The following is a 24,356-nucleotide window of genomic DNA, read 5'->3' on the forward strand; positions in this document are numbered from 1 at the left end:
AATGCCACTTAAAATCAAAGGAAGTCACATATATAGTGATTTCTTTTTTTTGAATGGTGTCTTTGTAATTTGAGCTCTTCATCAGCAAATCAGATTAGAAAGCAATCTCGGCCCCACTCGCATACTGCTTTTGCTTTTAATATCCACAAGCTATTGATGTTAGTAATTGCGAATAAGGTTTTGTATCAGCAATTACTTGCACAGAAGATACTGTCACATTAATGCCTTGGCACTTGACTCCTGGATAAGGTCAGCTATAGGGATAGTAATTGCTGGAGGAAACAATTACAACCATAATCACGCAGGCATTGACACGCACCACCTTTACAGGAGACTGATCTGAAAGCTGAGCTCCAACTTGCTGTTAGTGTCGTAATTGGAAAACAATTGCCATTTGTAGGTACCGAATTGTGTCTACAGAAATGTAAGGCAGATTGCTTTGCTTTTGCTTCATCACAAGGTTCTTCTGTAGAAACAAGCAGAGTCATCCAGTCATGGGAGCTGGCTGTGTTTCTCAGTCCTTTAGTCCCACCAGCATCTCCTGTGTGCAGAGCACTGCGAGGATGGGTGACTCTTAAGAGAGTGGAGAGTTTGATTGATGAATAAATCTTCTCCAGCTGTCTCTTTAACTTAAGTACAAGATAACTTTAAGCCCCACTCCCCCTCCTTTCCATACTAAGTCTCACTGAATGGGACTTCCCCTTAGCTTTAATGAGTCTTTGACTATCTCAGTAGTACAATCAGAAGTACCCTGGAAATAAAGGTTTCACAGCTATAGAAGCTGCTCACATGTGCCATGAAGGTGAAATAAGGAGGAGCATAATTAATCTTTGTGTCGTTTTCAGGATGTGTTAAGATCAGACCAGGTAATTTTCTCTGAAGTGCTGGGGAGGAGCTCGGGGGAAAAGGGCTTGTCTCCAGGAATTAATCTCCTGGTCTCCAGCATCAGTCTCCTGAAATATGTGAAAGCGGCTGCTGTAGCAGAACAAGGAATGTTTGTTCAATGCATTTTATAAACCATTTCAAATACCGCTAAGCTCCTGTCCCACCCCAGAATATTTCCAAGTATTGATGTGCACGTGATGGGTGATACAAATACCTTCTTTTTGTTTTCTAACTGTTTTATCAGATTTTCTTATGGCCTGTGAAATGTATTTTCTGTTAGAGCCTACACTAAGGCTGGGCTGATGAAGTTGCATACAGGGCCTTCTCTAGCCCTGCTGTCAAGCCTGGAGAGGAGAACCGTCCTGTCCCCATATCCCCAGCTGAGGAGGAAATAGATTCCTGTGGACAACCTGGGAAAATGAAGACTCCTGAGGGCCAGTTCTTCCAACAAGAGCCATGACGGCACTTGTTTTACTTGTCCCCTTGAAGGGGAGAGGAGCGGCTGCTGTTTTCCTGCTCAAGCATAACTAGTCATAATTAGTTTAGCCCTGGGTTATTGATACTTTGCTATGTTAGATCACAAGAGTATGCATGTGGGTGTATGTGTGTGTATGTTTATTGTAGTTAAGAATTCTGGTTGAAAAATCACACTTGTACCATCCGCATTTCAGTCACGGCTCTTTTTTGACCAGCCCCAGATTTACAGGCAGATGTTAAGCATCCTTAATGGATGAAGATGCTTTTGTCCCCAGATGCCAAGCTGTGAGACCATCACATGGTACCACAGAGCTGAGTGCACAGCATGTTGCCCCTTGTTAAAATGACTTAACAGCTGATTTCCTTTATGGAAAGTTTGGAATCCCCCTGAAGTGCAGCAGATTCCCTCACTGAATTAGATTGTCTTTCTGTGGTTAGAGCCTGTATATCAGACCAATTTCAGCATTCACATCCTCCAAACAAGGCTCATTAATCGCAAATTCACAACTAACAGGGTTAGGGACTAGAGTTGAAAGGAAGAACAGGAATGGGAAGTGCTTAATGCTCAGTGAGCTCTGTTATGTCACTGTGGGTGTTTTTCACTGAAAACCGCTGGATGTGTTATAATGGATTGTAGCCATTTTTATAGGCAGTTGATTCCGTGTCCCCCAACTGCCCCAGCGGGAAAGCCTGTTTTTAGAGTGTTTGCTACTGCTAACACAGTGTATGCTTTGAAATGTTGAAAGTTTAAGTGACTTTGTGGTAGCTAGCACCTAGGCAGGGTGTAGTCTTAATGAAACATGAATTGTTTCTTCTCCCACTTTGTTGTTTATGACCTCTAACAGAGATGAATTTCCATCTAGTTTCTGAGGATTGCGGAGGAGATGAAGTATAAGAGCTGGTCAAGAAAACAGAGGCTAACCAAGATCAAAACTAGGAGAGTGGCTCATTCCTACCCTCAGAAGTGCTGTGTGATGTCTGTTTGTCTTACTGAAATTCCCCAGGGGCAGTGCTAGGTGTTGGAGCCTGCTGTGCTATTGCTTGTAAGCACCAGCTCCGGGGGAAAGACTGCTTTTTTGTCCTTCATCCTTGATCTGCCAGCTAATGAATAGATGTTGTCTGCCCCCATACTACTGAAGTAACTCGTTTAACAAGGATGCTGTGACAGAACCATGGTGGAGGATCTGCCATCCATACACGGGGAATGCTGGTACTGCAGGTAAAACTGGAACAGAGCAGACCTGTTGGCAAACAGGCCAGTTGCAGGAAAGGTAAATGTTGAAGGATAAAGGAAGGTTTAGTACTGGTGTAAGGAATGGTAAAGCCACAGAGGGAATGATCCCATCAAGTCTGCTGATTTAGGAAGCGAACTGACCCCCTGTACCACAGTATAGACCAAATGGGAGCACCTTCTTGTGCCACTTAGATCAGTTGCCTCCAGTGTTTGATTATGACCTTTAGTCCTGTTATTTCCCCCACCTTTGTTACATGCATAGTGCCAGGACCTAAGTCTTTGTTAGAGGTTAGTGATCTGGACATGGATTTGGCTCCCTGAAATCGGTAAAGTTGCCTTTCGCTCTGGTTTATTGCTGTGCCTGATCTATCTGCCCATGTGCTATATCATGTTTGAATCCATCCTGAAGCAGGCTGCTGTCTGTGCCTGGTCTTCAGCCCTGCAAGTGCTACAGTTTAATTTAAAAATCACTGCAAGGATTAAAGAATCCTTCTCCAATCTTGCTGGCCCCGGGTGAGTAATTTCCTTTGACAGGCAAGTAAAATGCCATTAGTTTCTTGCATTACCATCAATCACTGTGGTAAAAGGCAAGCAATTTCTATGTGGTGGCTGGTAAATTTTCCTGACAGCTTTGCAAGGCTGGATAAGCTTTCTGAGCCAGCGCAGCACTGTGAGCAACAGACTTTGGAGGCCTGAATCCTTCTGACCTCTTTGCCCATCTTGGGCTCTCTGGCTGCCAGGGTCTGTCTGTCAGGCACCAGCTTGAAGGATGATGTTTTGGCCAGGGCGTCTAGAGGGGAAAAACTGTCTCCTTGTCTTCATGGTGAGAAATATTGCAGGCAAATCTAACAACAGAACTTTGGCACTGTCCATTTGTGGGGCTGTCTCTGGGCTTTGTTGCAGTAGATGGTGGACTCTGCTGCACAGGCTTTGTCAGCTGTGCTTGGAGGAGGGATGAAGCTTGGGACTTGCAAAATCCTTGCCAAATCTGCTGAGATCCAGAGGGAGATGTGAAGAATTGCTGTGGAAAGCTCAACCTACCTGCAGAGAGTCTTCAAAAGGCTTCTGAGAACCACCACCCAAAGAAACCAAACTATGGCTGCCAGAGCCAGTTGGGACAGTGGCCAGAGGGCTGACTAAGGCTATCTGAGCACCAGAGTGGGGTAATTTTATTCTGAAGTGCAGACTCTTGAGGAGTTGTTGTCTGCAGCTGGAAGAAAAGTTATAGTAGAAAGCAGAATGGGGAAAAATAACAACCAGGGGAAAGACGTCTTTGATGTTTTATCCCAGCTGGAGGGCTGGATCTCGTCAGAACTCGCACATTATGAACCTGCTTGGTGGTGATTGGTGCCTGGAGTCCAAACCACATCATCATAATGCCCACTGAAGTTTTCACTAGCAGCAAAAAAATGCTTTTCGGCTGTAATATATGGTGCCGCCTTTTCATGAAAAGTACTGGTCTGAGCTCTACTGGAAATTGAATTCTATCTTGTGGAAAGGGAGATTATTTCCTAAGGTTTCCTTATTCACCATCCTAGCACATAGTGCTTAAGGTAAAGGTGCACTCCAGGATGATTGATTGGCAAGCGCGGAGGACCACTGTTCCATGTGACAGGGATATAAAGAACGAGAGTTGTATTTTTTGACAGTGAAGGGGAAATGGCATTACCTGCGTTATTCAGCAATATACTCTTGCAGCCCCCGTTAACTCTGCATATTTTATGGCATCCATTTTCCTTCTTCGATTAAACAACATAAGACCTCATAAAATAATCCAATAAAAACAACAACTACAAGTGCAGGCAAAGTTCTTGTGGCCTTTTTAATTCTGGAAGGATTTTCATTGCTGTGCTTTTTATCCTGCTTCCCTAGAACTCCATCCATTGTACTCCTTGCCATAGCCTAGGCAGAGTTCCTGATAACAGCCTTTTCTGTGCTGCTTTTTAATGCAGAGTACTGAGCAAGTGTGGAAAAATGGATGATAGATCCCGTAAAGACCACTTTGTGCTGTTAAGCAGTTGTTGGATGTGCCAGGGGTTGGGACTGGTCTCAGTTGACGTTAGGGGTTTATACAGGTTTCACAAATCTGCTCTTTTTAATGTTCTTTTTGAATTGTTTTCTATCGGTGCAGTTTCAAGCAACCTTTTAGGTGAAGGTGACCTTTGCTGCTTTTAACCTCATCTCCTAAGAGGAGGAGACATGTCAATATGTTGTTGGCCCATCAACTGTGCTGCTGGTCTTCTCCCATGTACTTTTTAGACCATTGAAAGAGGTGTATTAGCTGTGTGAAGGTCCACTGCATGCAGGCCTCCTCTGTTGGGTACTTTTTTGGCCAGATTACACACACTGTCTCAAGAGTAGCCACAGACTGGCTACCAGTGGCCTCTTCTGGGCATCTGACAGGGGATTTGCAGTCACAATGTGCTCTGAGCCTGAGGGATTGTGCCACAGTCTGACGAATGCAACAGTCTCTGTAGTACTCAACAGCAACACAGGGCAGTTTTTCTGATCTTAAGTCAAAGACACTGATAGCTGGTAAAAGGTAATTATATTAATCTGAATTGTATTACCACACTCTTTACTCATGGAAAATCTCTGAGTTTCCAAGGTGGTGATTAAATTTAGCCACAGTGATGGACTATTTTAACTGCTGTAAACCCCCCTCCAGTGTTGACCAAGACAGTGCTGTGGAGCTCATTATCTGATTTTGCAGGAAGAGGGATGGAAAGCTTGTACTTTGTTGTTGTTTAGGTGCTCCTGAAACTGTGACCTTCAGGGCTTTCTTTGCTTGTAGAGGTAGAAAAATGACACCTTTATAAAAGCTCTCTCACAGGAGGCCTGAACTCTATTGGGGCTACAGACATTTTTGCAGGGCTGATTTCTGAAAGGAGCCTTTCAATAAAAGGAAACCTCTAAGTATCTTTGTCTTTGCGGGAGGAAACCTCTGACTTACTTTGATTTTTTCATTATAGTTTTCAAAGCTGTGTTTCTGCATGATTGCAAGAATTCCAAGTTCAAATACTTTGGACACCTTCAGACTTGGTAATGCATGTTGTCCTGTACTTGTAGGCTTTAAGGAAAAGTTTCATCTGTTACAGCATTGCATTGGTTTCAAGGTAAAGGATGTAGTCTGAGTGTTTTAGATCTTTGAGAGAAAGGGTGAATAGACTGAGTGGGCTTTGATTTTTGTTCTGTAGACGTTACAGAAAACCACTCCAGCATTTTACCTCTTCTCTCTACAGAGAAAGTGCACCACAGATTGTTGTTTTGGAGAAAAGAGGGCACATAGTTCAACTCTTGGAGATGTCTAAGGGCGTGTGACAGCAGGCCCTGGAGCTCTTTGAATAATGATCAACAATTCTTAGCTCAGTTAAGTGAACGGAGGCAGTGGAATAAAGGAAAATCTCCTCGTTCAGGGGAGGCAGAGGTGTGAGCTGGTGGTGCATCCTAATGAGATAGGGATGTTATGAGGTGTGTGGTAGCAAAAGGATCATTTAGACTCGGAAGAAGACCTGCTTTCTCCTTTTGATCAGTAGTAATAATAGTTCCTAATTTATTGGATACTTTGGAAGTGTAATGTGTCAAGGAATTGTGTATTTATTTGCAAATTACAGGCAGTGTTTCCTGCCCTCCAGGCAGAGAGGACAGGGAATCTGTTTCCCTGTGCTGGAAATCACTGGAGCTGTGCTAGTGGGTCAGCAACCCAAACATCAGGCCTGTCCTCCTAGTGTGAAGAGTTTGCTGGAGTTTCAACAGCTTTCCGCACAATCTAGAGCCATATTTGCTTATGCTATAATTGAAGTAATTTGTATGTCAAAGGCACAACGATGTATTCAGGTGGAGTCAAATAAATTTTGGCTTTTAGTTTTAGGAGGAAAATCTCAGTTGCTGCAGAACACTGACCTGCATGTTTGAGTAGTTACTGGGAAACTGCAGAAATAGAATGAAATGCAGTATCTGGACACTTGTTAAGTATACAAATGCACAGTATCACCATAGAAATACTATATTTTTTTCTCCTTGTGTGGTTATCTGAGCAAAGGTGAGGAAACATCCTTATTCCCATTTTGAAGCTGTCCAGACAGTTAAATGGTTAATAAAATGTCTGGAGTTGATAGAATTGGACTCGATGTCTCCTGCCCCAGTGCCTGGCAACCCTTTTTCTCCCAGAGGGACAAAATTCCACTGTTGATGTATTTCAAAGAAAACAGTGTTCCCTGTGGGAGATGGCATTTTCATCTCCTGTTACATAAAGACTTTGAATCTCTCAGGTTTCCATAGCAGTGTTGGAAACCCGTATGAACAAGATCTGGTTTGTGACAGGAATATATAAGAATAAAAATTAATAGCTTTAATTTCAAGCCAATTAGAATGTCTGCTGTTTTTTTAAGCTCTTGTTTGCTTACCTAAGTGTGAGAGAGAACAGATTGAAAAATAGAGTTTCTGCTGAAATATGATGAAACCTTAAAATGTCTTTGAATTTTCTGTTGGATATGGAAATACAACATCATGTTAGGCTGCTTTGAAGATGTTCATGTAATCTTTGCTGATTGTAGTAGCACAGTATTGTATCTAGAGGGTGTTTCTGCAATCCCTTCCCTTATAAAAGGGACACCTCTTTTTCTGACCTTGCTTCACAGATGTGACATTTAGCTTCTCAGTATTAAGCAGTTGCTAAAACCATCCATCTCTGGTGCTTCAGACCAGCTGATGGTCCAGCCTAAAATGTGTACTCATTCCTAGGAAAAATGGTGGGCTCTTGAGAAAATCCGCTGCACTTCTTTAGAGAACTTACACATGCTGAGAAGGAGGAAGGAGGATTTTGATAAAATACACCCCCCATCATCATCTCCTGTTTCTTATGCTGCCTTATTTTGAGGCTTCTGTAAAAGCTTTCTCAAAATCATAAACCATCATACTCAAGGGAAGGTTGTGTTAATTTGTCTTCCCTAATAGTTAATTTATCACATGGAAAGCACTTTACTGTCAGAATTCAAATTAAAATCCTGTTTACTCTTTTCATTATTCAAAATCCAATATGCTGCTGAGCTGGATGCCTGGCATATTTTGAAACATCTGATGGGCTGAAAAAAATAAGTTGATGGCTTCACCTTTTCAGGTAGAAGGGTGGTAATTACATCATCCTAAATCTTTAGCATTGATCCCCTCCACTATTTCAAAGCGTTTTCTGTTCTCTGAAAGGCTTTTCTCATGTTAGCCACCATGTCTGTTGAGCAGTGCTGTTCCTGCCTTGCGTTGTGCTGGTCACTATTGATTTTCTCTGCTTTGTCCTACCCAGTGCTTTGGCATTGACTTTCTTCCTCGAGTGTGTGCTGGATATCCTGTCAGTGTATATATGTCAGAGATATCCTGACAGTAATAACTGCTTTCACAGAAACTGCATCCCCAAATGCTTGACAGGGTTAAATAAGACAGCTAGAAAAGGTTGCATAAAAATAACAGATGCAGAGAGAAATTGAGGTGAATGGGAGGGAGGAAAGGCCCATTTCCTGATACAGCGTAAAGGTGAGAGAGTGCTAAGGTCAGGGGATACAGAAAGGGCACAAGGTGAGGTGGGGCTGAGAAAGCCTTGTCCTGCACTGGGGGGAAGAGCATAGCATATCTGTGTCTTGTTTTGAAAATGAATTTGGGCCAGTGATGCATTAGATTTGCAATGAAGGACTGCAGTCACTGCAGTGGTTTTTAGCATGGATGAAAGGTAGAGGTCAAATCTGAAGTAAAACTCCAGCTTACTTTGGAAGTTGCTGTCTCTAAGTACTGAGCTGTCTTTATCCCCAAGGGCAAACATGCTTTTATTTTTTTATCCCACCATGAGTTCCCACCTTATTTCGCTGGGAACACCTATTGCCATGAGCTTTATATCAGGCCCATGTTGAGCTTTTTACCTGCAGGTACCATTAGTCAAACCCTTTTACATGGGATTTCCTTTTGTTTGATGCACTGCAGTTGCCCTCTGTTCCAAATTGCCATCTGCCTGCTGTCTACCTACACCTCTCCACAGGGCTTTGCAGGCTGCTTGTTTTTACTTTGCGGTAAAGCATCATATTATTTGTGCTTGTGACCTTTTGGAGAGGGCTTGGATCTTTGCAAGATCTTGGTGTATTTTGATGTGTGTTTTACATACTTAGATAGCTTTACTTATAGTGACATTAACATGGAGCCGTGGAAACAAACACAGCTGACCCAGTGTTCCCATTTTAAGGAGAATGTGATGAGGAAGTAGTTGGAACATAAATCTGTGACGAGTCTTTCAAAACATAAAAGAACAAAGAACTAAAGTTCTTGGAAAAATACTTCAGAAAACAAAACACTTGCTTAGCTACTGAAGGTTTAGGACCTGGTAGGGCATTCTCATGTCACACATACCACTTTACCCACAGACTGCTCTTGCCTGGCCAGTGCAGGGGACACTGTCTGTTACTAGTGGGTCTAAAGCAGGAGCAGGAGGGCTGGGTGGGTTTGTAGTGAAGATACCAAAATATTCCCTGGCAGCTCTAGGGATAATTCCTGGTTCTGCCGTATGTTTTCTGGATGAGTTTGCATCAGCTCATTTCCCTCAGATTTCTGGATTACCCACAGAGAATTTTGGCCAGGAAGCTTAGGAGGACACAAAAGAGAAGGATGGTGCCTCTTGTGGGGGAGCTCTCGTCCCATTTCAGCCTTACATCTGCTGTACCAGTGATTCCCACGTGGTTTTGCTTTCATATGCTCACATCAATGAACTGCCTGTGCCTCCCTCCCAAGTTGCATGGAATGAACTTCAATATGGCTGCAAATCACATACCCTCTTCTTGTATCTCCCAGCAAACTCCACTTGCCTCCACCCCCTGTGCAGTGATGCTTCTATTACTTCCTATATAGAAACACTGCCCATCTCACACCCTGAATGTCCTCAGATGTTACACCTGAATTCAGTGATTATTTTCATTTATAGTGCTCTGCTTAATGGATCTTAAACCACACGTGTTTTAACTGGAAACTCCCCAGGGTCCTCGCTCAGAACTAATTATGTGCCGTTTGTGCAATTCTTCAAATATGTAAAATGCTCTGTGAGGGCTCGGAATTACTCAGCTCTGCTCAGCTTTGGTCTTAATGCTGGGTAGGGGTGTCGGGCTGAAGCGTGAGCTCAGGAATCGGGATGTATCCACCCTCATTCTAGCTCTGCAGTGACAGTGTGATTTTAGGCACGTTAACTACACTGGCCTTCAGCCTGGATTTCCTGTAGGGAAGGAGAATGATTTCATTTTTAATTGGACTAAAAATGCATGTTGAAGGGCTGACTTCAGAAATGGTTGGAAATCGCAAGTGAAATTTATTATCATAACCATTATTATTAGTACGTCATTGAGAGTGCATTTAGCTCAGATCATGTTTTCCCCCGTAATGGGATGGGGGGGAGATAAGAGGATTTCTAAAATAGCTCTGAAAAAGTCTTTTTTCTCATCACTTTCAGCATTTTCCATCTGCTGTGAGCACATTCCCGTTTTATTTCCTAAATATCTTCCTTCTGTTTCTATTTTAAAGTTCCATTTGCCAAGTTTTCACTTCCTAATTACCACTGCCGGGAGTGTTGCTGGGGGGTGTTGCAAGCAAGCATTTACCTTGTAGATTTTGTACTCAACTGATTGGGAGGTGGTGGAAGTCCCTGCACCACTTCTGTTGAGTGCTTGGCTGTTAGATTCCTCTTGTAGCCCTTAAGTTGCTTTCAGCCCTGGTTATTACTTGTACCTTCTTCCTTCCCTCTGTTGTAGTAACTGAGAGAAGAGGTTTAGCACAGCTGTATTCATGGAGTGGCATACATTTAAGGCTGGGATTGCATTTTAGGACAGTTCTGGTTGTTCCAAGTTGGCAGGCTGGGGATGCTTCTGCTTGCCTGCTCCATTCAGTCCATCATGTTTCCATCTTTACATTCTACAGTAAATGGAAGACTCACTGTTCGGGGAAAAAACACTGCCAGGAATACCAAATGTATCCTGCAGTCTGTACTGAAAGCAGCTTCCTCTGTTCTGCCTTTATGGCTGGGAATAGGGCTAAATTCACTCTTGAAGCAGTTGTTTCATTGATTCCTTGTTCTGGAGAGCTTTGACATTTACCCCTCTTCTTCCCCTCTCAGCTACCTCCTCTTAAGATCTTATGGGCGTGTCATGATAGGCAGTTCCTGAGGACATCATGTTTGTGCTGGACCTCCTCCACCCGTAAGGAAGAGAGCATAAGGAATAGTGATTTCTGGTACAGGTTGTGGATACAGGCTGGAACATTGGGGGGCTCTGTTGCAGGCTAACTTCCGTTGAGCTCATTCAGTATTCCTCAGTCTCATTCACAGCTCTGCTAATTATGTTATCAAAATGCCATGTGAGTTGTAATGTTTTAAAGGCAGGCAAGTGCTTTTCAACAGGACAGTTTTCTGTCTGAAATTTTGGCTTTTCAGAAAGGATGTTTTTCACGGAAATGTCAGTTTTGCTAAGTTTCCCATTGGCTCTCATGTTGTTCCTTAAAAAAAAATGAATTAAAAATTCACAATTCCCTTTATACAAGGTAATTGTGGCTTTATTAAGCCATCTGAGTGGCAACAGTTACTTCCTGGGTCATGCTCCTGTGACATACATACTTAAGTAGGTGAGTTCTGTGTTTTCAAGCCCAGAGCTGGCAGAATTTTTGTCGGCAGGTAAAATTAAAGGACATCAGAGTTTTCTCAAGAAGTTGTATTTATCCTCACAGCTCCCTTTGAGTTGGAAGAGCAGCACTTCCCAGTATTTTATATAGAGGGAAGGGAGGTATAAGAAAACTAAATGATCCATCCAAGCTTATAACAGAGGCTTGGCTTGGTTTGTTGCCCAGAGCAGGCCGATAAACCCAGGCTTGCACACTGACCATTCACCAGCCTCTCTCCGGTTCATCTCAGCTTGAGTAGGAATTTCTTACTCTTTTTCAAAGTCTCCATCCCCAGCACTTACAATAATTTTTGTGCCTGTATAGCTTGGGGGCAGATTTAAAGATATGAATCACTTATCTGAAGAACAGTAGGCTCAAACCACCCATATGTAGGCTGGTTTCATTTGAATTTCTTGACTTTTCCTAAGTGAGAAGCTGAATTCGGTTTCTTCCCTCTTTCAACCTTCCTGGCTCTACTGATATCCAAAAATGCAAAATGACATCTTGTCTCAGCCCACCAGAGCAGATGCATTGCAGGGGATTAGACTGGAAATTTTCCTAAAATGCAGCGTTTTGAGACATTTTTGGAAGATGTAGTTGGGGAGCAGAGTATGGATGTTCACTTGGTGCTAACCCAGTAAGACAGGGGATGTGCAGCAAGCAGCCAAGACAGCATTGCCAAAACCCAGAGGGGCGCCTATTAATGGACAGTGTCCTGAAGGAGAAGCCAAACAGTGAGCCAAGAGGGCAGGCATTGGGGAGCCTCATGTGATGTCCACACTGGCAAAGAGCATCTCATAGCTGTGTTCAGACATGAGAAGAACAGCAAAGCTCCCTGGCTGAGGGCAATAGACACAGCTGAGGGATTGGCTGAAGAGAGAAGACAGTTTTGGGGTGCAGTGTCTGGAAGAGGTTGGAATAGCTGAACCATGTAAATAGATGTGGATATTTAAGGCTATTGCATCCTTACTGCTACACTGGATGTGAGGACCACTGATGATGGGGAAGAGGAGCAGCAGCTTCAGCTTCCATGAAGAACGGAGCTGTACAGGGGTGCTGCATAGTGAAAGCCTGGCCAGGTGTGGTAGGCAGCTGTTCCGTGTTGCTTTTCACCCTTGTTGGTGTAAACTGACATGCTAGATTTGGATCAGAGTAGATGAAAAGCGAATGCTGCAGAGTGAAGATATCTGTAGTGTAAAAGCTGTGTAGGAGGACTTCCCAGGCTTCTGACAGATGGAAAAAGGGTGATGAATCCTGGGGAAAATCCAGCTGTCCTGTTATGTCCCCCCACAGCATCCTATGCCCTTCAGTTAACCTTTAATTAGTTGAGGCTTTGACTTGGGTGGATAGGTGGGTTGGGGGTTTCCAGACATGTTGGCAAGAAAACACATGAGAAATTGAGAGGGTGGTAGGGAGGCAAGTTTGTTAAACCCCATCATTCCGCCTGCAAAGGAGAACATTTATAAAGTGCTGGTTGGTTACTTGCTTATTTTTAATTTATTATTTTATTTTTGCCAGGCCCCAGTGTTTTTTTATTTTTTTCACGTGGGAGGCTGAGTCTGATGAGGAAAATTATTGAATCCATTGCTGAAGGCTTAATTCTCTCTCTCATGTACATTACAAGTCAGTCTGAAATGAAGCCATGTAGGTGTCTGGCAGGAATTATTTGGTCAGGTGTAATTACTGCAGAATAAATGAGTGTTCCTCTGAAAGAAAGAGGAGGTGATGGGAAAGGGGCACATAAGCTTTGAGGCACATTATTTGGAGATGTGAATGTCTGTGGAGAAACATGAAGGAGACAATTAGAAAAATAGCAAGGAAAATTGTCTCCTTGCAGGGAACATTTTTCATCAGACTGGTTATGCCAGGCGTGAATATGGCCCATCAAGTCAGTAAAGCCTTACAGGCAAGAATAAAGATATCATAAAAGCACGATGAATTAATTCCTTCTGAGAAGAAAAAAACCCCACCAATTGCATCTTGAAGTTCCTTTGATCCAAACCCATGAACTCAGCTAGAACTTCAAGGAAATTCTTAATAGTGTAATGTGAGCAGCAGCTGGCCACGAGGCATCGGGGTAAATCCATCACCATTCACTGTTAAGTAACGCTTCAAGTCTCAGCAGTGCTGTTTCATTCCACCATACAACTAAGAGGTCCCTCTTGGCTTTGCTTTTAATTAATGGAGTCGCAGCAGTGGCGAACGTGGCACTACAGCTCTTGCTTTCTGCCTAATTGTTCTCCAGGCATATTTGCAGCACTCCTCTTGAAATCCCAGGCTTGTTTCAGGGGTCAAGCTGCACAAATGAAGTCCCTGCTATTAAAAGCAGTTTGTTTCCTATTCCTTGGCAATCTCTTTGTAACACTGAGCCCCACTGGAGCATGGACTTTTGTAAGCAAATTTTTTTAAAGCCAAAAAATGGTGACATTTACCAGCTACCAAACTGCTTTGAAACTCTAGCTGTGCTTAGGAAATCAAGGTTTTCCATGTCAGCATCATATTATTTTCAGCAGGAAGAGTTTGACATGCCCAGTTTGATACATGCCAGTATGCTTGCATGATTGTTTTCATCCCTCAGTCCTGGATCTAGAATAACAAACTCTTTCACTCCTTCCTGCATGGTGGTCTTGGAGCAGTGAAGCACATTCTTTTTCCATGCAGCTTGCCCTAACATTAAAAGGCACCTTGCTCCCAAAGGTTTGCGAGCAGGAGGATGTATTTTATACCACAGTGTTCTGAGTCTCCATCTTAAACTGCAGGAAAGACATCACAAATTAAATCAACTTCTGCTTACTCACATTTGTTTCATTTATATCAAAGTAGCGCCACTGAAGCACAGAGCATTTTTATTCTCTCCACATTGTTCAGGCTGAAGATTAACTGGCTTTGCACATAATGAAACACATACTTCATCTCTTTAAAATGATTGGACCTCTTTTTGTATTTTTAAAGCAGAGTGACTTACACTTAAAATGTATTAATCTGTTACTAATGGAAGAGGGAATACTTTCTCTTATCTCCTTGTTTACCTTTGGATTTATTTGTAGGAGGTCTGTAACTAATGAAATGCCTGTTGTTCCCCAACAGAATTAGGACAGCCCCCGGTGTGAAGATCCTGGACATCAGAGTCAGTGATGCAGACCAGTGGGGGGTTCAAGAAGAAACAGACAGCGCGAGGACCACTGCCACGGTGACATGTGTGCACAACGACCCGAGTGCAGAGAGCAGGTAAGCCACCATGTGCTGCTGTGCCTTAACCCTTGCTGAAATGCTGTCAGAGACAGAGAATAGCTTCTTTAATGAGTTGTATTGCTCTTTTAATAGCAGTAATTTTTCCTCCTCAGCTTCCTTGGAAGAGCTGTAGGTGATCTGATGAAAGATTTTTTTTCCTTTTGTTTCACTTCTGAGCTTTGCAAGTAGATTATCTAATTAAACTGGAGGCAGCCAACTAATCATAGCTCACATTTGCTTTTCATGCACCTTCAGGGCAGCAGGAGGATCCCTGTTGCCAAAGAGCCAACAGAAAGGCATGGATTAAAATAGAGAAATATGAAGAATAATTGAAAGCAATATAGGACAATGCTCTCTTCTTTATTTGAAAAGCCATGAAAGTAACTGCTGTGAAGCACCTATGAGTCTATGAACTGTTTCAGGAATGCTGTGTCTGTTTGCTATGGTTATGCTTTCACAAGCTGTATCAAACTTAATGAGAAATTTACATTGTTAGTTAGTCAGAATGATGTATTTACAATACAAGCCATTTCTCTCTGTTACCGTGCACTTACTCTACACTTAAAGTACACTGTGCATAAATTTAACTTGAAACTGTATCATAATTGGGAAATCTCTATGTCAGAATTTTCATGTGGGGAGTGTTTTGCATCCATCTTTTTTCCTGAAAGCTCCTGTAAAGGAGAAAAATGGTTGTTAGTAATTGTCTAGACCCAGGAAGATTGCTGCCAGAGGTTTGGAGTGCAGAGAGAGTTTCTACTCTGTTTAGTTTCTGATGCTGTATTTGGGGAACAAATGAATCCCATCTAACTCTGGGTACCTGCAAAACAAGTGTTGAGGTGAAAGCTATTTAGTGCGAGTTTGCTTTTTAGCAGAAGGGATAAATAGGCACTGCAGAGGTGAGAGTCCCCTTGGATGTGTAAAACAGACCTGATGGAATAGTGAGCAAAAAGTGCCTGATTCTCTGCAGTAAAGATGCAGAGTGGAGGCGACTGAGTGGGACGCAGACATTTGCATTGTAAACGCGAGAAGTGAAGGGAGGTGATTCCCTGCTCAGTGTCTCTGGTGAAGTCAAGTGCTGCAGAGCTTTCTGGCTCTGTAGCACTTGAAATGTCAGGCAAACCTTTCAGTTCATTAGCTGTTTCCTGCATTTCCTCCCCATTAGAACAAAAAGGGGGGGGGGGAGTCCCCTCTTTATTCATAAGCACGTTTGTCAAAGTTGTAACTTTGAGGTTGTGATGAAGGAAATTCTAGCCACTTTCCACCACTGTTTTGCTGGGGCTTCATGGGCTTCATCTGGCACTCTGTGGTTTGTCTCTGAATCTTTTGGTAAGATTCCCCAGTTCCTTCCAAACCTGTAAAAGAAGCCAGCGAGTCCCTTTGGTGGAGTGAGAGCTCAGCCAGCAAAGACCTGGCTTGGGAGGCAACCTTCACGCCTCTGATGACCCATGGTGAGATCTCAACCTGAATCAGCTCAGGCAGCAGATCTGGGGTTCTCAGCGGCATCTGTTCTTGGCTGAGTGCTGCACTTGGGTTCTTTTTGCTAAAACAACTGCAATCTCTGTTCTGTTCAGAGCAGGATAGAAACCTATCAATTTGAAAGTGAAATGCTGAGGTTAAAAGAAGACTTAAGATCGTTTGATGTTAGGGAGGAATCAAGTTATTGAACTGAAACAAAGTTTTAAAAGTTAGATGAAAAATAGGATGAACACTGGAAGTTATTGCCATGTACGTGGTTTCACTAATCCATGAAATTATACCTGTCACACTAACTTAGTTTTTATTAAAACTGACTTTTGTTTTGTGTTGAACTGTTAAATTGCACAAAAGCAACAGATCTCAAGGTAATTAATACTCTGACCCTTTCCTTTTGTGAGATTAGTTTAATATTTTTAATTAATTAAAGTATGCAAATAGAAACTGCTGAAAGATCATCTCCAGGTATGCAAATATTGTAGTGCTTAGAGTAAATATTTAACTTTGATCTTTACTTTAATTTGCCTTTTTGGTTATAATGGTGGCCCTCTTGTTTCTTTTGAGGAATATTAAGTGCTTATGTGGGGATTCTCGTGTTTCATTTAGATGAGCAGAGACCCGAACTTGCTTCTGTCAGGTCAACGTGGCAAAACTGTCTGTAGACCCTGTTCATCTGTTCCTCCTTTTAGTAATACAAGGAGCTTAATTAAAGGCAGTTTATATACAAGTGAGAGTGCGGGATCAATCTCTTCCATTGCGGAGCAGAAGCTATTCGTAAACAGAATCGTGTCTACCTCAGGGGAGACAGTTTTTTTCTCTCTTGGAAGTAATTTCACTTCTGCTGACTTGCCTGTTGTTAGGCTGGTAGTAGAGAAGTGGGTAGATCAGGACTGAGCCTCTGAGCCAGGCTCATTTTCTTTGTGGAAGAGATGGCCGAGTTTACTATGGTTTTGCAACCTCTCTTGGGCTTCGTGAGGGGCCTCCAAACCTCCCACAGCTCTGGTTGGTTTGGTGAAAGTGAAAAACTCCAGCAAGTCACAGCTGCACCCGCTGAAATCTGCCTATCCGCATTGTCCTTAGCTCAGAGAGAGGTCTCTTCTCCACTGCTGTGCACTTGGGTTGCTCTTTCCTCCCCAGTGTGCAGCTCTGATAAGAACCACCAAGAGACACAGCCTGCAAGGAGAACAGTGGCTTTGGACTGTGACATGTTCTTAATCCCGGCTCCATTCCTTTTAGCCAGCGTTATCAGCTGGAGCCTTTTCAAACTTGCTTACTTTTCTAATCTTTCTCCTTCTCCCCTCTGCAATATTATTGTTATCGTGAGTTTTTCATCTCCATTTCTCACATTTCCCTACGCCAATTGAGTGCTCATTAAAATGCTTTAAATTAAGACCTTTCCTCCTTTCATGCAGAGTGCATCATGCCTTTTCTGTGCATTACTTAAGAAAAAACTTCCTTATCACAGTGTTTCAGGCAGTTTACATTATATTCTATTAAAAATCCATTTTGTCCAAGGTTGTCACAATTCATAGATTAAAGCTTTCCAGAGTGTGTTTTGTTAGGAATACATTCATAAATTCACCTCTTTAGTAGTCCTGTAAGCTTGTATTTAAAACCTCTTTTTGAGCCTGTAGTTGAACAAAAAGCATAAAAAGAAGAGATTTATTTTAAATACACACAAGTATATATGCACACATCTATTTGGATCTGTCTGGAGCTTTTCTTTGCCCTTATTGCTGCCATCTCAAAGGACTTTTCTGGTAGCTCATTGAGCGAGAAGATTGATTGTTGCCATCTGCATTTATTCTCCCTCCTACTCTTTCCTCGGGGCAGAACTCTGTGAATCTCATTTTGGTAAGGTTACTTGAAGCAGCAGTGTGTTTTGTTTCAAAAAAGACAACGTTTTCTTCTTCAAGCACAAATACTCTTGCATTATGCCTGCAGCTGGGACCCAGCGCTTCCATTCCGCAGGAAAGGATCTTGATGGATTTCTGCATTGAGTTAGGGCTGGTGGGTTTAGATAAAAATGGAATGCTTTCAGCCTTCCATGCAGAATGGCTGTTTTTGTGAAGGACTGGGGTCTTCATTGTGGTATAGGCCAACATATTGAATTAGTGCAAAAATTGCTCTTGAAGTACAAGGCCAAGTGTGGGATTCTGCCAGACACAAATCCTAAGTGTTTTCCAGAAACAGGTCTTATTTTTTTGTAAGGACCATGCAGGTTTTTTCCACTCCCTTTGCTGAAAGATGGATTGAGCCTTGCAGTTCTGTTTTGCACCTCAGAGTTCTCTGGAAGCATCTCGGGAACATGCCACAAATTAGGCTGCAGAAGGACTAGGGCAAGAGGGCTTGAAGAAATGCCCTGGGAGCATGGTCTGTGTTTGGCAAGCTGCAGTAGCTTGTAACTCAGCACTGATATCCAGAGGAATGGGATTTCAGGAACTTTGCCGTCGTGATTTAGCATTTTATAGGACTTAGAATCACTGGTGAGCAGGCGCTGAGTTTCCATGGCCCCGCAGTATGACATATTTCATGGTGCTCAGTGTCTGCTTGCTAGAAAGCTGAAGAACAAAGAGTTGATGTGACCTGGCCTTTGGCTCAGGGGAGACGAAGCAGCGCGAACACAAAACAGACCACAGAGTTGCAACTCTTCTTTGAGATTATATGAAGAGATCATTTTCCTTACTCAGGAAAACTGTCATTCAGTTGTCTTGGATCATTATCAGGTGAGGAGAGTCTGATTTTCTGACAAACCAGTACTTTAATCAGAAAGGTAAGATTTATGCTAACTAGGAAAGTTGATGACATTGATTTTACCTGCAGTGCTGAGTATAATGTTACTGGGACCAAACTGGTTCTTCTCACTGAGGGATTATTTTATCTCCATATCTATAATGCAGCTTCCATCTCTCAAGATATCCATCACTGCATAAATTAGACTTGCATGAGGGACATGCAGAATGCAAAAGTAGGCAGGGTGAAATCTTCAGAGGGATTTTTTTCAAGTGTCCTCAGAAGTATTTTTTCTATTGCCTGGAGATGTGTATATTTTTAATTGCTGCAGACCAGCTCAGATGTCTGGCATTTGACATCATCTGTCTTTAAACTTGAATCCAAAAATGAAGATGCTATAATTAATCATTCAGTTTATTTACCATTTTAAGAGGTGTTCACGGAATTAAAATAATTTAAATGACTTTATAAAATTGCAGTTGTACTGTCAGATACATAAATCCATAAATCAGAAAAAGCAGCTATTTCATGTATTTATAGGTATGCAAATAGACCCTCCTATTTTGAAATAATTCACTTCTTTTTCTGTGCTTGGGAATACCCTTTGAACCAGAAATATCACTCAAAAGGAAGATGTAAAGTTGGCTGCCAGTTAAAATATGTGCATGTATTTATTTAAAGTAAATACGTGTTATTGGAGCTGATGATCAACTGAGCAGCAATGTATCATTTGGTTTTGTTTTTAAAGCTTCGGATATGTCTCAGAAATAAGAGCTGAGGTTCTCTCCTCTCCCTCTTCACTTTGACAGACAGATTTGCACCCATCTCTGTATTGTGGGAAATGTATTTTTCCCTGCTAAGTATTCCAGCCCTCATTTTCCCGAGGGCTATAAGCAAACACTCCACCTGGAAGCCCCTCGGGTGCTGTGAGGCTTCCTGGCTATACTCTGCACTGGCTCTGCCAGATTGGAGCTCGCTCTCACAGCCTTTGGTGGTGTTTCTGCACTGAATTCCCCACCACTCTGCTCCAGAATGACTTACATGGGTCCTGCAGGCTCATATGTCATCCAGAAATGGCAGTGTGGTGCAGAGATTCCTACTGTCTCCAAAACAGAATCCTGGTTGTTTGATTAGCTGCTTTACTGCAATGACTTGGCTTTCCAGAGGATGCAGTTTGGTTGTATCTGGGGTGTCTGTGTTCTTGGTTTGTACACCACAGGGCATGCTGAAGCTAGAATAAGGACTTGGGTTGCCTCAGTAACATAAATAAGCTTATAAAGATGGGTAGCTGTAGCCTGCAGTAGCACATAGCAGTTAAAACTACACTGGGAAGGCATCAGGATGTGCAGTGAAACACTTACTGATGTGTTTATTGCCAAAGGAACTTGCTTGGCCCCAGGACGCCAAGCGGGTGAAGTGCCATCAGCAACAACAGTTGGCTGACAGGAGGTCAATTGCATGTGTGGCTTTCTACAAAAGAACAGTAGCTGGTACAGACAGACAGGCTTGCTTGGTCTTATTTTAGGCCCATGCAAAGGCAGTCGGCTGGATGCCATTAAGTTCACATAGTATAAAGTGAATGAATAAGTGGAGCAGAGGGAGCAGAGAAACACAAGGAGATGTGTAGAGCAGACAGGAAAGAATAGAGAAGGCCTGAGGAATAAAAGCCAGGGGGATGGGGAAGGAGAAGTGGATGGCTATTATCCCTGCCACACTTGTCTGATGTAGGTGAAGTAGTCCAGACGTCCTTTGGGCCCCTTTCCACCATGAAAGCCATACTTCAATGAAGCCATACTTAAACTACTTTGAGAAGGAAGGGTTTGAATTAAAAAAGAGAGGAGCTTAAGGTGTGGAAAGAAGTCGTAGACTATGTGGTGCAGTATACTGGCTTGGGTGTTTCCCTCCTGTTCTTGTGCTCTTTCTGCTTTCCTTAGGTCAGAGGTGTCATGGGCAAAGAAATGTGCTTCGAATGTAGAGTGTGCAGGACCTGTAGAACCTGCAGGAGTTCATTTTCTGTCCTTTGGCCAGACCCCAAGGCAGCACTGTATCTCGAGCCATTGATGAGGAGGATTTGTCTTTAATGCACTGGTTTGAAGGTTGTGACCTCTATTAGGAGTGATGGGAAACTATTCTGCTTTGTGTTAAGAGTACTCCAGTGAGGAGCATCTACACACATTTTCAAACGTGTCTCAATAGAGTCATAAAGAAAACCTGAGTTACAAGAATTTTAACTAACCTTTATTCTTTACATGGAGGCCTTTTTTTATAAAAGAACCCAAGCCTGCTTCGAAGTGTTTCTGTAAGATAAAAGCCCTGACACCTCACAGTAGCTTCTTGAGGACCTAAAAAATAATAGACAAATTAACAGCAGCAGGAGGGACAACTTACACCAGAAAGCTGTGGTTCTAGGATCATATAGGAAAGTAGCATTTCTGGAGGGATTCTTCATTTTATTTCCCCCGTTCAAGGCCAAGAACAATGAAATTGTCTGTCCATCTCCTGTTGGGAGCCTAATAGCCTGGAAACCACATGAATTCTCTCCTGGCCAGCCAGCTCTTTTGGATGGCTGTTTCTTTCTCTTAGCTTCATTGCTGCTCTGGTGAAGCCTCCAGTAGAGATGGGTCAGAGGGATTACTGAGTGCTAGTCCAGATAATTGCTTCCTGGCCCCAGTTCTCCAGTCCAAGAAGGTAATGACTTAATGACTCTTCTTATTCCATCCTTGCTGTGCTGATATGGTACCTTTATTATGACCCAAGGGTATCTTTTGGAACAAACACACCTTTGGTAGTTGGAAAAACCTGTTGTGCAGTGCAGCAGGAAAATCTGAAAATGTGGGAAATGAGGAAGGTCTTGTTGGAAGAAGTCAATAGTATTCACCTGTGTTCAGTTGAGTAAAGTGAGTGGAGGCATGAAAATGACTTGGAAAATCAGCTTTTGCTAAAGATCTCTTAATTTGGCAAACCTAGTAGAAAGCTTTGTGTAAATCCAAGGAAACATCAGAAGGAAGTGAACTCTGATTCTTTGATGAACTTGCTTGATAGATAAGGCAGTTGTTTGTCAGCTGTGTTTGTGGCTGAAGACTTTCCTCCAGAAGTCTGGTCCTAGCTTCTAGAAGTGGTTTGACAGGCAAATTTTGAGGTTATAATTTAAGCCTTTTCAATTTTGATCTCCTTTTTCTGTATTGGTAATTTAGGTGGTATGTGGAAAACTGAAGCCATTTTTTAGACTTCTCTTTTATCTATAATGTGGGGTTAAAGAGGAAAGAAATCAGTGGAACAGACCCTTTGGTCTCTTCCTTGGTGCAGCAACAAACAAATGAAGAAGTGGCTTAAATAAGATCTAAACAAGTGTGGTCCACAGAACCTGATCCAGAGCCTGTTCTAAATGACATTTCTTTTGAAAGATGAGCCCAATCATTCTGAAATGAGTCTTGTTTTTTAATTTGATCTAATTAGCTTCATTTTGGGTATATCTTTCCTAGATGTGAATCTTAATATTGATGTAACAGTTGGGAAAGTTTAATTTCAGGCTAGGATAGTCTGCATAATTAGGACTGCAAGAATATAGCAGGGAGGCTGGGAGCAAATTTCAAATGCATTCTGACAAGTGAATGCCTCTTCAAATAGTTATTCATCCATTGGTGCTTGCATGCTTTTTCCATATTGGATGCCAAAGGGAGTGATGACACATTCAGGAGTCAATGGGCTCTGTTGAGTCTCTACTGGTTTGCTGTCATTTCCTGTGCAGTATGTTTAAATGGCCATGTGGCTGATCACACGTGAGCTGCCACAGGAGGTCCATGACAAAAATCTGTACAATTCTGGGAGATTTCTAAAGTTTTACAGAGATCTGTGTGCACATTCCAGCCGTGTTTAAGTCATAACTTAAGACTGAGTGATAAAGCCCAAGTAACCAGGGCTGCTGGACTCCTCATTCTTATGGCAAATGCTCGGGCTAAAGGAACAAAAGTGATTGTGTTGGATTTTTAGGGTTTGTTTCTATAATTTAATCACCTTTTTTTCCTCTCTCTCAATAGCTTAGACTTGAAGAAGCCTTTTCTTTGGTGTATGCTGGTCTGAATAGCCAAGACAATGACACTATGACAGAATTCTGAGTCACAGTTCATCTTATAAATGTGGGGTCTGCACAGATTTAGGTGTCTGTGCAGCACCTTTAGATATGTAACATCATCTGATGGGAAAGTTTTAATGAGCCTTATGGAGATTCCAGAGGGAAGGAAAAGACGTGATCAAAACCATTGTCACAAAAGCATTACTGATTCCTCTGTAAACACTGTACTTGTTTATATAGTCACAGATTAAAATCCTGTTATTTTGGTAGTTAAGTCTAGATCCAGAAGAGCACCTTCATGTAGGGTACCATTTAAGTACGTACTTGGTTTTAAGTAGCTACCTTGGTTCTCTTGCTGCCAGGTATAATGATGATATAAGAGGCACTCAGCTATTAAGAGACAGCAACATGCAGAAAACAGAAGTCTTGATGGTAAACCAAGTTATATATAATGAGAGGTGTTAGTGTGCTAAACCTGAAAATATTGTGGAAATCAGGAACTGAAATCTTCTGCAGCACAGAAATATTTCTCAATATATTGGAAGTGTTGCTAAGGAGTTCATTTTTGGCAACTGTACACAGAGATTGAAGCACCATAATTGGGTTGTTCTTGGATATAATAGGACCTGAAGAGATTATTAAATAGATGTGAAATCGGGGAGCTGGTATTTGAGGTACGTTTAATTCCCACTTTTACCAATTTATGAGTTTGACTTGTAGCAGAGCCTCCTGAGCTTATTTGAATCCCATTTGAGATGTGTTGACTTGCTTACTGAACAGCCAGTGCATTAAAGTACAAAAGCTAACAACTCATTTATTAGGCACTTAGCCAAAATTCAAACTCATTTTATTGTTGGGAGGTGCTGTTGCTAGACAGGCAAATATTAAGTTTGTTACTTTGATTTATTCGAGCCCTCTGTGCCAAATACATTATAAAACATCCTGGCATTAACTTTGCATAAATTATTTTTTGCTTTAGTTAAATTTTTCACTCCTTGTGCCACTGATATTCCTCACCTGTGTTTTGAACTTAAAAAGCCAGAAGCTCTTGTGAAATGAAAAAGTAAGAACTGGCTGATGGTGTGTCGGTGTCAGCGTATGGTTTTTGTTTGTTTCTTTGAAACCTGTCTGTATCCTTGGGAAGAATGTGAAGTGGGAGTTAAGCTGAGAGCCCTCACAGGGTGTGATGAATCTGTAAACTGAGACCTGGGCCCTTGTGCAATACCCCTGCTCCTCTGGGGTGTCTGGGGATTGAACCGCTCCAGAGGGCAGCTTGTGCCAGTACAGAAAAGCCAGGGATGAACTGGAGCTTCCAGGGAGCACAGGAAAGCTTTGGACAAGAGGCAAAATACTGGGGAGCCCATTTGAACACGATAGCTCCCTGTTGGAGGGAACAGCTTGCATCAGGACTGTAACAGGACAAGAGATATGTCCCCCCTTGGCACCTGGCTGAAAATGGAGGCCTCTGTTTTGCTATAAACTTGGACATGCTGACCTTGGGAACTTGTACACAGGTACTTGACAGCTGGCTGTGTTTGTCCTTTCTATACAATTTGCTGTATGTGGATTTTCCCA

The 24,356-nt window shown here is 42.4% G+C and overlaps 1 protein-coding gene across 1 annotated transcript in view; it reads left to right on the forward strand.

Annotated features, from left to right (window-relative positions):
- Nucleotides 1–14,497, forward strand: part of LOC133207527 (transmembrane protein 132B-like) — a gene marked incomplete at its 3' end in the record, with an annotated part of 100,728 nt that extends 86,231 nt beyond the window's left edge. The window contains exon 3 of the mRNA XM_061344505.1: nucleotides 14,357–14,497. Within this exon, the coding sequence (XP_061200489.1) occupies nucleotides 14,357–14,497 (141 nt within the window). The remainder of the gene's footprint in view (nucleotides 1–14,356) is intronic.
- Between the last annotated feature and the right edge of the window lie 9,859 nt (nucleotides 14,498–24,356).

Source organism: Neopsephotus bourkii, unplaced genomic scaffold, assembly GCF_033783945.1.
Source record: "Neopsephotus bourkii isolate Nb327-2 ecotype Australia unplaced genomic scaffold, CSIRO-AGI_Nbou_v1 NB_230, whole genome shotgun sequence".
Classification (NCBI taxonomy): Eukaryota; Metazoa; Chordata; class Aves; order Psittaciformes; family Psittacidae; genus Neopsephotus; species Neopsephotus bourkii.